Source organism: Cyanistes caeruleus, chromosome 1 (assembly GCF_971803275.1).
Source record: "Cyanistes caeruleus chromosome 1, bCyaCae1.hap1.1, whole genome shotgun sequence".
In the NCBI taxonomy this organism is placed as follows: Eukaryota; Metazoa; Chordata; class Aves; order Passeriformes; family Paridae; genus Cyanistes; species Cyanistes caeruleus.
The window spans coordinates 134,327,065-134,339,711 of record NC_141701.1 but is presented as its reverse complement, the minus strand read 5'-3'; the positions used below and the strand labels follow the sequence as shown (position 1 = coordinate 134,339,711).

General features: G+C 39.4%; 1 protein-coding gene across 22 annotated transcripts in view; it reads right to left on the bottom strand.

Annotated features, from left to right (window-relative positions):
* The window catches only part of MLLT10 (MLLT10 histone lysine methyltransferase DOT1L cofactor), a 135,872-nt gene that overhangs the window by 113,540 nt on the left and 9,685 nt on the right, over positions 1 to 12,647 (bottom strand). For 13 of the 22 annotated variants that reach the window (XR_015278689.1, XR_015278696.1, XM_086860367.1 and 10 more), the window contains exons 2-3: positions 11,987 to 12,155; positions 8,262 to 8,341 (exon numbers count right to left, since the gene is read on the bottom strand). Coding sequence is in view for 17 of the 22 variants with exons in the window: in XM_086860367.1 (XP_086716493.1) it covers positions 8,262 to 8,341; positions 11,987 to 12,155 (249 nt within the window). In the remaining 5 variants the exon portion in view is untranslated. Of the gene's footprint in view, positions 1 to 8,261; positions 8,342 to 11,986; positions 12,470 to 12,647 lie in introns of those variants that run through there. The other 9 variants (XR_015278692.1, XM_086860431.1, XM_086860379.1 and 6 more) reach the window with 9 other exon arrangements.

The following is a 12,647-nucleotide window of genomic DNA, read 5'->3' as shown; positions in this document are numbered from 1 at the left end:
AGACAGGAAAAATTTTCTTTTCCTCCCCAATAAAGCTGGAAAAATTTGGTCTAATTTAGTGATTAATTCGTGTTAGGTTCAGAAAAATACAGTATTGAACAAACAATGTAAACACAGCTCTGTCTATAGAGAAACACCACATTCTAAAGACAATTCAATGAAAGTGTGTTAATTGAAATTAAGAACCACAGACAACTAGATTATAGTTAATAGAAAACCTAACTCAAATTTAGCTATCTACAGAAAAACAAGTACCTTAGAGCCTACAAGGAACAGTTTTTACAAAACTAGACAACAAAAAGAAAAACCCACAGACAATCTGCAGAGTCGTGCAAAGCAGTACACTGCTGCCAAGATATTTTTATCTGGAAATTTAGATCTTTGCATAAATTGTATCAATAGATGCGAGTCTACAGGTATGTAGCACAAGAACAGATCCAGCAATAGGATAGGCTCAGACTACCCACATCTGCATCTGCTGGCCATAGCTTACTCCCAGCCCTCAGAATGCAGAGACATCTCATCTTTCTATTCTCTGCTTCAAGCTATCTTCAGTGAAGCAAGATCACTACTGCCAACGTACAAAGACTAACCAGGGAAGATCAACATCTCAGCCCTTGAAGCCTCCAGAAAGTCCAGTAAAACTCATAAGCATTTCCAGCAGTTGCTGAAAATTACTGAACTTCTACTCACACCAAACTTAGGCTACACCAAATGTTTATACTCTGATATTTTATTGATAATTTCTTTCATGCTTTTACTTTAAAAACAACTAGGTACTATGAAAATTCCCATCAGAGTTTCTTTTTATTCTTTTTATTTTAACGTCCATGCTTTGTAATACTTGTCTTCTTTCTTTCATTTTTCTTCTGTTCAATACAGTAAAAAGGATGAGCTGCTTTAGGAACACCTGACGCAGCCAAAGAAGAGACTTCTATCTACAAAACCAAACCCACACTTCCTTATTTATCAGTTTCTAAACTACAGTGGGATAGCAATATACTTTATAAATATTCTCAACCTATGGTATCTGCAGACCTTATAAATCCTATGTAAGCCTTATAAACTCACAAAATACCCACTTTCACTATTTTGATCTAAATGACTCTATAAACTTACAACCATGCCATGATTTGAAGCTAAAGTCAGCAAGGAGCTAACTACACAATTTGTCAAATACCCAAGAAGAGGCAAATTAAAGTTGCAATGTTTCACTATGATTCACACCAGACTCCAGCATTCATAAACCACAACGAAGAACCAACAGGAATCAAAGTATCTTCTGCTACATCCAAGAATCCCCAACTGGCTGACATCACTAATAGAGCAAACGAATGCATGCTGTCAGTACTTCTCTTCCAAAGTGCTATGTTCTGCAACTTGACAACTTAAGAAATTAAGTCATCTTCATCTTCAAATAACCATTTCTTGATGCTGACAAATTTGCCAAATCTCTGCCCCATCTCTATTCAGTCATCTGTCCCAGGAGAAAGAAAGAACTTTTTTTTTAAAGCAGACAGTTGACAGGTAGAAGAAAAATAGACTGACTACCTGAAGCATTTTGGGGTTTATACCTGGATAAATTAAAGAGACTCAACCTAAATCTTTTTATGAAGGCATCAGATAAAAATATATGCAGATTCAGTTAGCTCTGTCAAAAATATCTACTATAGATAATAAATTTGTAGACTATGACAAGAAGATTAGAGGCACTCAACATGCAAATCAGCATTCTTCCAAGACCATCCACTCAGTACTACAGGTGACATTTAGTCATACTTTTACTCAGTGAGGTATGTAAGGTAACTGGAAGTGAGATAATGTAGAGTACAATGTAACACAGTGATGACACACGAAGTGTCTCATGATCTGGCTACTCCAACTTTGCAAGTCCAAAACCATTTATCTCCTACCATACACTTAAGACTTGTAAGCCCTGCTAGATGTTGCAAGAATCCAAATTATAAACATACATAAAGATTCACACATTGATCTTCAATATAAAGCATCAGAAGGCTATGAGAAATGCCTGTCACATTTGGCTGCATTCCCAACTAAGCATCCAATTTTTTTTTTATCAGCCTGAAAGTATGCAACTGAATCAATTCAATCTACATGAAGAATATACCGTATACAATGGATCATTTCAATGTTCTTCTGCAACATACCACAGTTTTATCCTAAAAATTCCTAGCTATAAAACATTAGCATTAATTCTTAGCAAGGCTTTTCTCACGAGTTGAGAAACTCTTTGCTTATTTTAGAGACTTCTTCTGCCAGTGAATACAATGAAACAAACAGTCATAAAATATTTCCACATAAGGATTATGCAATTCCTGTAAGGGAAAATGTTTTGTTCTAGCCTCACTTTGGTTAGTAATTTTGCCAAAGAACCTTTGGACTATTTACTGAAGTACCTGTTATATTGACATCTATGCTAAAAAAATTTCACTCAAGTAGTACTTGAATGATGTAACACTGTTTTAAAGCCTGAATACTCTACGTAATCATAATCTGCATTATGTAATTATAAACTACTGCACAAATTACATGTACATTTCAGTTTACTGTAGCTAATGAAAACTTAGAAGAAAAGTAGCAGACCTTATCTCCACTGTAGGAAAGTGCTTCAGGTAAGTTTCTGAACTTCTCCGTGTATTTACAAACCAAGTAACAAATATGCATAAGCATACAAGCAGGGAAGAATGCAGTACACAAACAAAAGGAAGAAAAAACAAAAAGCATGAAGGAAGCAAAATCAGAAATGGCATTAATACTCCCACTTTGAAACGGCAGGGAAATACACAGAAACCGTACTGCACTTCTGCAGCACCTTCTCCACTTGTACTTCTAACCTTGAAGACCAGAAACTGCAATTCTCTCATATTTTGAGTTGCAGTACAATAAGGTTTTAGGTCTGTATTCACTACATACACCATCAAAATGTGCACAGGAAAAATATTTTCTCATACTCGTGAAATGCAAAGCAAACAACACTCACCTATGTAATGGACAAGAAACACACATCACTCAATCAACAGTATTTCAAAATACAAATTTTCACCTTCACCACAATCAGAACATGAAGTCCCCACAATCATTCCACTTTTTTCTCTAATTCTGTTCAGTCCAAGTTTTGCCAGCTACCTCCCTGATTACTTTCCTTATCCTGACTTCCTCATGCCCCATCTGTGGAAACAAGACACACCAAGTTAAGTTGAACCTGGCTGGATACTAGGTGCCCACCAATGCTCTCTGTCATTCCCTTCCTCAGCTGGACAGGGCACAGAAATTGAAGAAAAGGCTCCTAGGTAAACATAAAGACAGGGAGAGGTCACTCACTAGTTACCAGTTTCTGGAAGCTTTTGAGAGAAATCTCTCCTGTAGTCCCCTTATTAACAAAATCTTGTCACACAAACACAATAGAATATGTTCTACCTAAATATCCTTAGGCAGACTTTTTATTCAAGATATGCAGCTACAAACTAATATTTAATGCCTTCTAAACTGCCGTCATTCATAAAAGCCAGACAAATAACAAAAGCAACAGATCAATTTTTCTGTAGTGCACTCAAAACTAAAGCAATTCTTCTAGTAATATTTGTTATGATATTCTTAAAGTAGCTGTACTAATATTCTTACATAAAGAGTACTTTTAGGAAAAATATGGATACACATTAAAGAAAAATTAATTTCAACATTTTTTAAGAATTATTTCAAGGGGTATCTTCAAAGAGACTGCACAGTATATTAGTATATTATACTGATGTACAGTACTCAAATTGAAGAAAAAAAAAACCAGCAAGTTTTCTTCTAAAATAAAGTTTAGTTCACCTGTACTGTGACCATATTTATCAACACTCATTCTAGTTTACAGATACAGGTGTTAATAAGTACAGATCCCACTCCCCTGCAGGCAGCCTGCTGAGCCAGAAGTGTCAGAGCTCTTATCACAAACGTGTCCGCATATCAAAAAGCTGCATTCCTAGTTCCTCCTTCTTTGCCTTTTTCTGTTTAGGCAAAAGGCAAATAATACTGCACCTATGCTTATTTTACACTACATAAATGCTGGGGTGAGGTGCGAAAGCATGGATATATCAAACAACTCTTATGAGCAACTCTACAAAGAAAATTTGTAGATCAATGTGATGAAACATTTTTTTAAAAATAGAATTTGGAGAGAGCTCCAACTCTTGTTATATTAACAATTTTTTAAAAAATATTAAAATTCAAGTGTTCAGATTCTGGATCATCTGTGCAGCAGATGCAGGTGCAGCTCAGGTCTCGTAGGATAACCAGCAGAAACCTATTGCTATGAGCATACAGCATACCTGAACTGGGTAAATAGTATAGCTGCATTTCTACTGCTCTGAACCCTTAAGTACTGAGTACTGTATGGTCTAAATGGCCCTGCAGTGACAGTCCTTTTGTCTCCACACCAAGTCCCAAGAAACACAAGTGCAAGCACAGAGACTCCAGTTATGCCAGCCCGAGCTAAAATACAGATGGATGCTATCTCAAGTCTTATGTGGCTAGCTCTACAGTCACAGCCCCCTCAGCACACTGCCCAGGACTAAAATCCAGGTGGCTTATTAGACAAGCTGTAGTGTCCTACAAATGTGCTGAATCAGTTCTGAACCACAACTACATTTAACTTCATAAGCCACTCCACCAAAAAAAAAAAACCACAGAAATACCAAGTGAAAAAAAATACCACTATGACATTAGAGTAATTTGTACCAAGTCCAAACTGATTCTTCCAGATGCAAGGACAGGCTTACAATATTTATATTCCAATGAAACAGATCAAAGAGCATAATGATTCACCTGCAGCGCAAGCAATCCAACCTCACATTTAGCATCTGAGCTACACTTTGAGGTAGTAAAACTTCCTGGAATTCTTAACACTTAAGCTCAGTACAGAGATGTCCTGGTCTCTCTGAATCAAGTTGGACTCAAAAGAACAGGACCTACACATAGCTAACAAGCCTGAACAAGCTACCTGTACAAATGGTGAACTCCTGCCTGGTATCTCTATCACACAGATTACTGCAGCTCCTTCATGATGAGTATGAATAGTAATAGTTTGTACTAAACCATCAACACATTGTCTATTTTTACACCACTATATACTATATTTAAATTATTCTTAACATAAGATCATCAAGGAAGATGTTTGACACCCAAAAGGATTATTATGGCGGGGAAAAAGTCTTTTTGAACAACAGTTGTGCTACAAATCCCAAACTTAGTTCTCCAGTCTTTCTTTGGGTACCAGAACTATCAGCCCTTAGACAACATACATGCACCATCCAATTTCTTAAGACAGGACCCAAAGTCCCTTATGTAATAGTCCATAGATGAACAACCTCACGCAGACCTCAAAATTATTTCTTTCTACATCAATATGTATTTGCCCTGCTTTTTGACTCACAAGTTCAGGTACATCTGAAGACACCAAAAGGGCCCACTACGCACGGTAATAACAGCTGGTGCTGACACAGGCAAAGCTGGGGGCAGTCACCACACATCTTGAAGAGACTTGAATTTCAAGCTCACCATAGGTCAGTTAAGATAAATGAGCTGATTTAGAGAAAACTAAGATTTTTCAAGCAATAGTTAAAAACTTATACAGTGACGTAAAGAGTGAGTACTGGGATTACGATCTTCGATTATGTACTACATAAGTATGATTAAAAACTAAGTATCATTACCAGCCACCTCAATATATCCATTATCCAAACAGCTCAGTTTTATGAAAAGTCACACTTTCTCTCACACACAGAGAAAAACGTAACTCTCCTAGAGCCAAAATTCAGAATGACTTGTGCAGCATGGAGCAGTGCTTTCCAACTAGTAACTGAGCATTCAGCAGCCAAGACGCTGGCTCCCAGCTCACCAACAAAAACAGAGAAGCTAACCAGCCACCACTTTGGTTCCCACCCAGCATGCACCAGCCTAGAGGCAGCACACAAAAGAAAGGGAACACAGTACACACTGGTGCATAACACTTGAAACTACGTGGGAATCCACCTGTCCTAGTCTGCTGTTAAGTGAACTTCTTTGGTGACCCACCAACTTACGTTATGTGCTCCTGAGTTAGTCCATCTCTTTTCATTGTTAAAGCAAGACTAACTTCAGTGTGAGTAATTAACTGCTGTTGTTTATCAGAATTAATTTATTTGCCCAGCAACTGAAGCTCAAAGAAGATGATCAACCAAGAAACACACCCCAAAAACACACAACACAGACAGCATCAGCATGGAAAGTATGCCTTGAGCGCAATACTGAGGTCGTTTAAAAGATTAAAAGTAAGCAAGCAGATGCATTGTCAATGTAATATGGTTAGTTTAATTCTGGTTTTGTTTATAGGCAAAAAGGCCAAGAGAAAAACTAAGCTTCAGTTTCACACAGTGATGATAGGATGTTTACTTTTGTAAGCAAGTGTGTTAAAACTTCTGGGTCTGGTAAACTGCTTACTGCAAAGCTCTCGTTTCCATAATGTGGTCAGGGCTTGAGTTTAGTTTCTGAATGGCAAGACACCACAGATGCAGCCACCATGTTTCTAACTCGCTAATATGCAAATAGTTGGTAGAACTTCAGCTGTCATATCTCACATGCAATCAGTTTCACCTGAGAAACACTTAAATCTACACTACATTACAAATGGGATTTCTTTTTCCAAAACAGAATCAGTAATCAAACTGCTGACCTGAACAGACACGGTTTGGTAGAAACAAAAATACACCAGGCAGAAAATTCAGTTATCACTGCTCCTTCTTCAGTTCAAACAGCAAAGTAAACGAGTCTATCAAAGCTATTCTCTTGGTAAACTCGAGAAATTTTCATAATGCAGTGAGATACTGTTTATTATAGAACTCTGGACAGTTCTTTTTCACTCCTCTTGCCACAAGAAGCCAGGATTAGCTATATACCAACCAAACCACAAGGATTCCCTATCATCCTCTTGTAGTCACCAGCTGTCTTTCTCTCTCCTCTGTATTTTTAACTTTGTTATCAACCTGTATATATGAAACTCAGCAACTGTAAAAAATGCTACTCTTAAAACTACACAGCTGATGGTCTCACAGGAAAAGAAACAGCCTTTCTTTAGAAAGGGTTCTGATTTTCAATTGACAAATACTTGAAGAGCATACAGAAATCAATCCCTTCCTGCTCCCAGTAACAGGTCTGCTTTGGAAGAACTAAGGCATTACCAGGGATTACCCTGGGCATTATGAATATGTTGGCAGCACAAAGTGGGAAAAAACAGAGGAACAAGATTCTTTAGACCTGAGCCAAAAATTCATTCAGCAGTAAGTCTTGTCACCATGTCTATAGCACTTTCTATTAGAAAAGGAAATCGGTATAGCAAACAGGTCATGTAAACACACTGATAGTCACAGACAGAAACTAAAAATTTGGTCTCTGACTCCTCATTTGTTTTTAAAGTTAGAAACAGTTTACACACTGCTCTAAGATGCTGCACCACCTTCTCTGACAATGAATTTTTTTTCAGGGGCAAAGGAGCAGCTGAGTCTTTCTAAATGTCCTCACTTCCGTTAGTTTATCTTTTGCTGGAAGACAAACTAAGAAGTGCCAAGCAGGAAGAAATGGGATTCTCAACTCTTCTAAAAATGCCTAACATCACCCAATTTCATCTAATACACATACAAGTCTGAGCAAAACAAAACCTAATGTAACCATGATAAAAAAAAAAAGAAAAGCATTATCGGAATACCCAATATTTACCATAAAATAATTAGAAAACCAGAAAGAAAATACTTCTTCAATTCTAAGTATCACACTCCAAGTAAGCATTAGTTTTTGAAACTAACAACATTACTTATTGGGAGTGTTCCTAGACTGAGGTTTTTAACTGGCAACCTAAGGTTGCTGTAAAAGAAAATTGGACACAGATTTTATTTACTTCCTGTAGCTAACTATGTAAGTGTTAAACATACAAAATTAACAAAAACCTACACCGTGGACCAAAAAAAAGGATAAAACATGAACAAGCAAACAAATAAAAAACCCCACCACCTAAAAAATGAAAACCCCACACCCTGACACTGTCAGAATACTTCAGAGACAGTTACATATTTCCACTTTTAAAAAATAAGATAAATGGTCTTTCTGAACAGCATTTAGATGAATTACAACAGAAAGCAAAGCTCTCTTCTGTTATCGCTGTAACACTTGGGTCAATGTTACCCACACAAAGATTACAACTAGCATTGCTTAATAAACAAAACACATACCACTCTGGCTGCTCTTTCCTGAGATTCACACTTTCTGCAAAACCATGGTCCAGTGGGTACTTGAACAATTCCATAGCAAGCTGTTTCGAACAAGACAAAACATTTCAGCAAACATAAATAGCACTACAATACTAATAAAATTATCTAAAAGAAACTTACTATTAGTTGACCTCTCATAATTTTAATTGTCAAGGAAGCCAAATCGATATGTATACACTGCACATGAAATCCTATCACAGAAGTACAAGAAACTAAGTACAAGCTTAGCTTTAAAAATTATGCCGAATTTGTTAAATGAAAAAATAAACAACATTAGCTTGAAAACTAACATAACCATTCAAAAGCAGCAATGTTTCATATGTGACCTCTTTTGATACTCATTTACCTGCAAAACAGGTGAGATGATGGATGCTAACGATGATGTCATTATGAGGTTTTTTTAAAGAGAAAATTAAAACTTACAAACCTGAGTTCTTCCTAAGACATTTATTCATACACTTACTATCCAGTTTTCTTACTCTTATAAATAAATTAACTGGTCTTAAGCAGAAAATCCATAGTAAACTGAACAAAGTTCACTTTTTTACCCCAGAAAATTCACAGAGCTGTAAATACAAACTGAACTGAGAACCAGGACTTGGATTAGTTGCAACTTGAGCCAGGCAACAACATAAATCCTTAGTAAAGAGATTTTCAGACATGTAGATTTATCTGCAAGACAGTCATCTATATTTTTACAGTATATAAAAGCAACCCCAAGAGTTTGTTACAAAATTCCACAGGAAAAAAAAATGTTTAGCCATTTGGCAATACTGCTCATGCTTGAAAGGCACTCATCAAGCAACCTTGAGAGTTTCAGAGAGATTGAAAATACAAGAACACATGTGCTGTAAGTGTACTCTAGTATTTGTATGGGTGAAGCAAGTAACAGGGAACCAAAGAGCCAAACATTTTGTTCAAAGATAATCCCAAAGTATTCAAGGTAAGTCAGGCTCAATTCTCAACAATCATACGTTAAAAACAAAAATCGGGTTTAAGAGTGTAAGTAGAAAAAAAATATGATTAATTTAAAGTTATGAAGAAAGTTGAGATTAAATTAGTAGCTTGTAGTTATTCTATACAAATATATTGATTTTGTGATAGCTTGGAGATGAAAAATAGTAATGTAGTAGTAATATAATAACATCTGGCTAATACACCTTCATTTCTATGAAGGAAAGTCAATGAAATCATTTCCTATTATATACATACATGTAGTCATATTAAGATCAGTTGTCAGATTTTCAAATACTTTATTCAAGTACCTACAGGCCAAACTATTCTGATAAGCCCTTTCTACTGTACAATAAAATTCTTTAACATGAGAAAAAAAAAATCTTGTTTTCATTGCATCTATATTAACCACGGGAGGGGGGGAGGGACTCTGAATTTCTCTTTATATATTAAGAGGGAGATTTTAAATGTACCATCATACATTTAGGTTAGCAAGTGACAGCGCAGAATAGGAAACAAGTATAAAATGCTACTCAGAGATAGGGCTGATCCAAAGGCAACAAGAGTTGGGCAAAGACCAAAGTTGAAGTACTTCTATATCTGCCAGGGTAACAGAGTATACCCAGTACCTAGAAGAGTCCATCACAGGTTTGAACTCTGATAGACCATGATACCATTTACAGAGTTTTGTGTATACTTCCACTACTATGCAAAGCTTCTTTAAATACATGAAGAGATCTTGTCCTTCACAACTTGCCAATTACTTCACAACTGAAAAGTTTCCTCTGACCTAAGAATAATTATAATAACAAAACCAAAGCAGTTACTAAAGCTTTACAGGTAACACTGCTGTTTGTACTTCAAATACAGAGCATCAGTTTTGACCACTACTACATTTACTACAGAGAGGCCACAAAAAGAGTGGACATGCCTCCTCTACCACCTCACATACCATATAAAATCCAAAATGTAAAGTATCAAGGGCAGAATAAATAAAAACACAGAGTTCTTCTTTTCTTAAGATCTCTCTAACAGCTTCTGGATTTATACGAAGCAGTACTTTGCATACTTCCTGACAGATTCCAGTTCAGGCTTGGATATGACTTTAAAAAACAGAAGTTCATTTTCTTGTACCTACTGAAGTGTGTCTCTCTACACTAGGAACACTTTCTATAACCAACTTTTGTTCCTGCTACTTCAGCTCCAACTGCTGATATCATCCAATTCTTTCACTGAAAATATCAGCAGGGCTCTAGATACAAAGTAAGATGTCCAAGATAATGCAAAAGGAATACCTGTTTCAGGTATGACTTCTAGAAGTATTCATGTTTTAGTGTTCTTCTTCATGATCCTAAGATTCCACAAGAGCAGTCAACCTGCAGGTTAACATTACTCAGCTCTTAAGACGACAGAAAACCAATTCAAAACCAGATTAATTCCAGAGATCCTGCCAGCTCCCCTCTGTGTTCAATCCAATGTTAACAAAAATAATTCAATTATTTTGTGTATCGCCTTAAATTATTACTATTTCTCACCATTTGTCAATTTACAAAGGGAGCATATACTTGGAACAACCAACTACTATATTACATCATCTTCAGCACAATTTAAGACCAAGCATGAGACACACATTAGTAGCATTTTCACACACACTAGGCATTCAGATTAATGGATTGGATTTAGGATTTTCTGTCTCCTCCAATTTGTCCACCACCTGTAAGTAGCCAAAAAGCCTGTCACGGAGTTCATATGACTTGCTTAGGAGTTGGTACAGAAAAACTACCATCGTACTCCTTATTTCTGCTAACAAAAAGGAAAAGTTATGATGACTTCCTTTTTTACAATGTAAGCAGCAGAAATGTCGCTTCCTCTGCTCTCACACAAAAGGTCAACCCACTGACAGAAACAAAACAATCACACAGAGGGAACATGCCAGCTCCTGAACTGAGCTGGAAACCAACCAACCAGCCTCCACTAAGCCAAACAAATCCAGCATTAGCCATTCCAAACAGCACCCTCCCCCTACAGAACCACAACAGGAAGCCTCTTCATCTACCAGGAAACATCAGCCAAATGACATTCAAGGAAAGGCAGGCAGAGATAGAAATCACATGACAGCTAAGTCTCTCCTACGCACCCCTCTCTTCCAATCCTAAACCCTCCTTGTCTCCTGGCTGCCCCTCAAAATAAATTTTTAAAACTAGGGAAAGGCAGGGACAACAGGGATCGCCCAGGGCAAAAAAAAAGAAATATGGTAATAGCTACCAGAATATAGTAACAAGTTCTGCAAAGACCGAAAGCAATGTTACAGAGTCTTTGAAACGTTGCAGCTGAGGTTGTTAACAGGGTGCAGAGGCAGGCTGGGAAACAGACACAGAAAACATACAGAAGAAGAAAGGGGAAAAAATTGGAAAGGTGAGTCCTTCCTTTCTCACAGCCATAATGCAGGACAACATACTATACTAAGTCTCATGTGAGAGAAAAGACAGACAGGAAGGAGAGAAGATGACAGAGCAAGTCAAACCAGAAAGCACGTGGCCTTAGAAACAGGGAAACAGGCTTCATGGGTAAAAAGAAGGAGCTGGGAGGGGGAGGGAAAAAAGGGGGGAAAAACGGCCGGGGGATGGGGAAGAGAAGGAAGCAGGCCCAAGGGAAGAAGACAGGGAGCACCAAGAAGGAAGTGGCGAGGCTGGAGGCCGGAGCGGGTGCGCTGCCCTCGCCTGCCCGCTCACCTTGATGCACTGCGACATTGCAGCCGTGCCCGTCGCAGTAGACGAGCGGGTTCTCGGCCCAGCCCCGCTCGTCGGAGCACACGCAACAGCCGCCGATCATCTCCTTCATGCTACTGGAGAACTCGCCCTCCAGTGACACCGGCAGCAGCAGCGGCTCGCTGGAGACCATCTAAGGGTTAAAAACACCGTCGTCAACACCGCGCACGCCACACGCGCCTCGCCCTCCGCCTGCTCCCTCCCCCGGCGGGGTCTCCCCTCAGTCACTCAGCCGCAGCCGCAGCCGCCGCCACCGCCGCCGCGGCAGCGCTTCGGGACCCATGACCGCCGGCTGAACGCCTCGTCTCGCCCCCGCCCGACCAACCGGCCAGGCTGTGTCGGTCGGGCCGCGGCGGCTCCTGAGGCGGACGCGGCTCCGCGGGCGGGCACGGCGGCGGCGCCGGCGCGCAGGCGCACTGCGCGCGCGCCCGCGGGGCGGGCAGGCCTCGGCCCGGGGCCTCCTCGCGAGGGTTCGCGCGCCGCCCGCGGAACGTGAGCGCCGCCGCGGCGCCCCGAGCGCGCGCCCCCTCCGCCCCCCAAACCGCCACCGCCGCCCCCTCCGAGAGAGCGTGCGCGGGAGAGCGCGCGGCGTCCCGCCGGCGGCGCGCCCGCCCCTCGCCGCGCC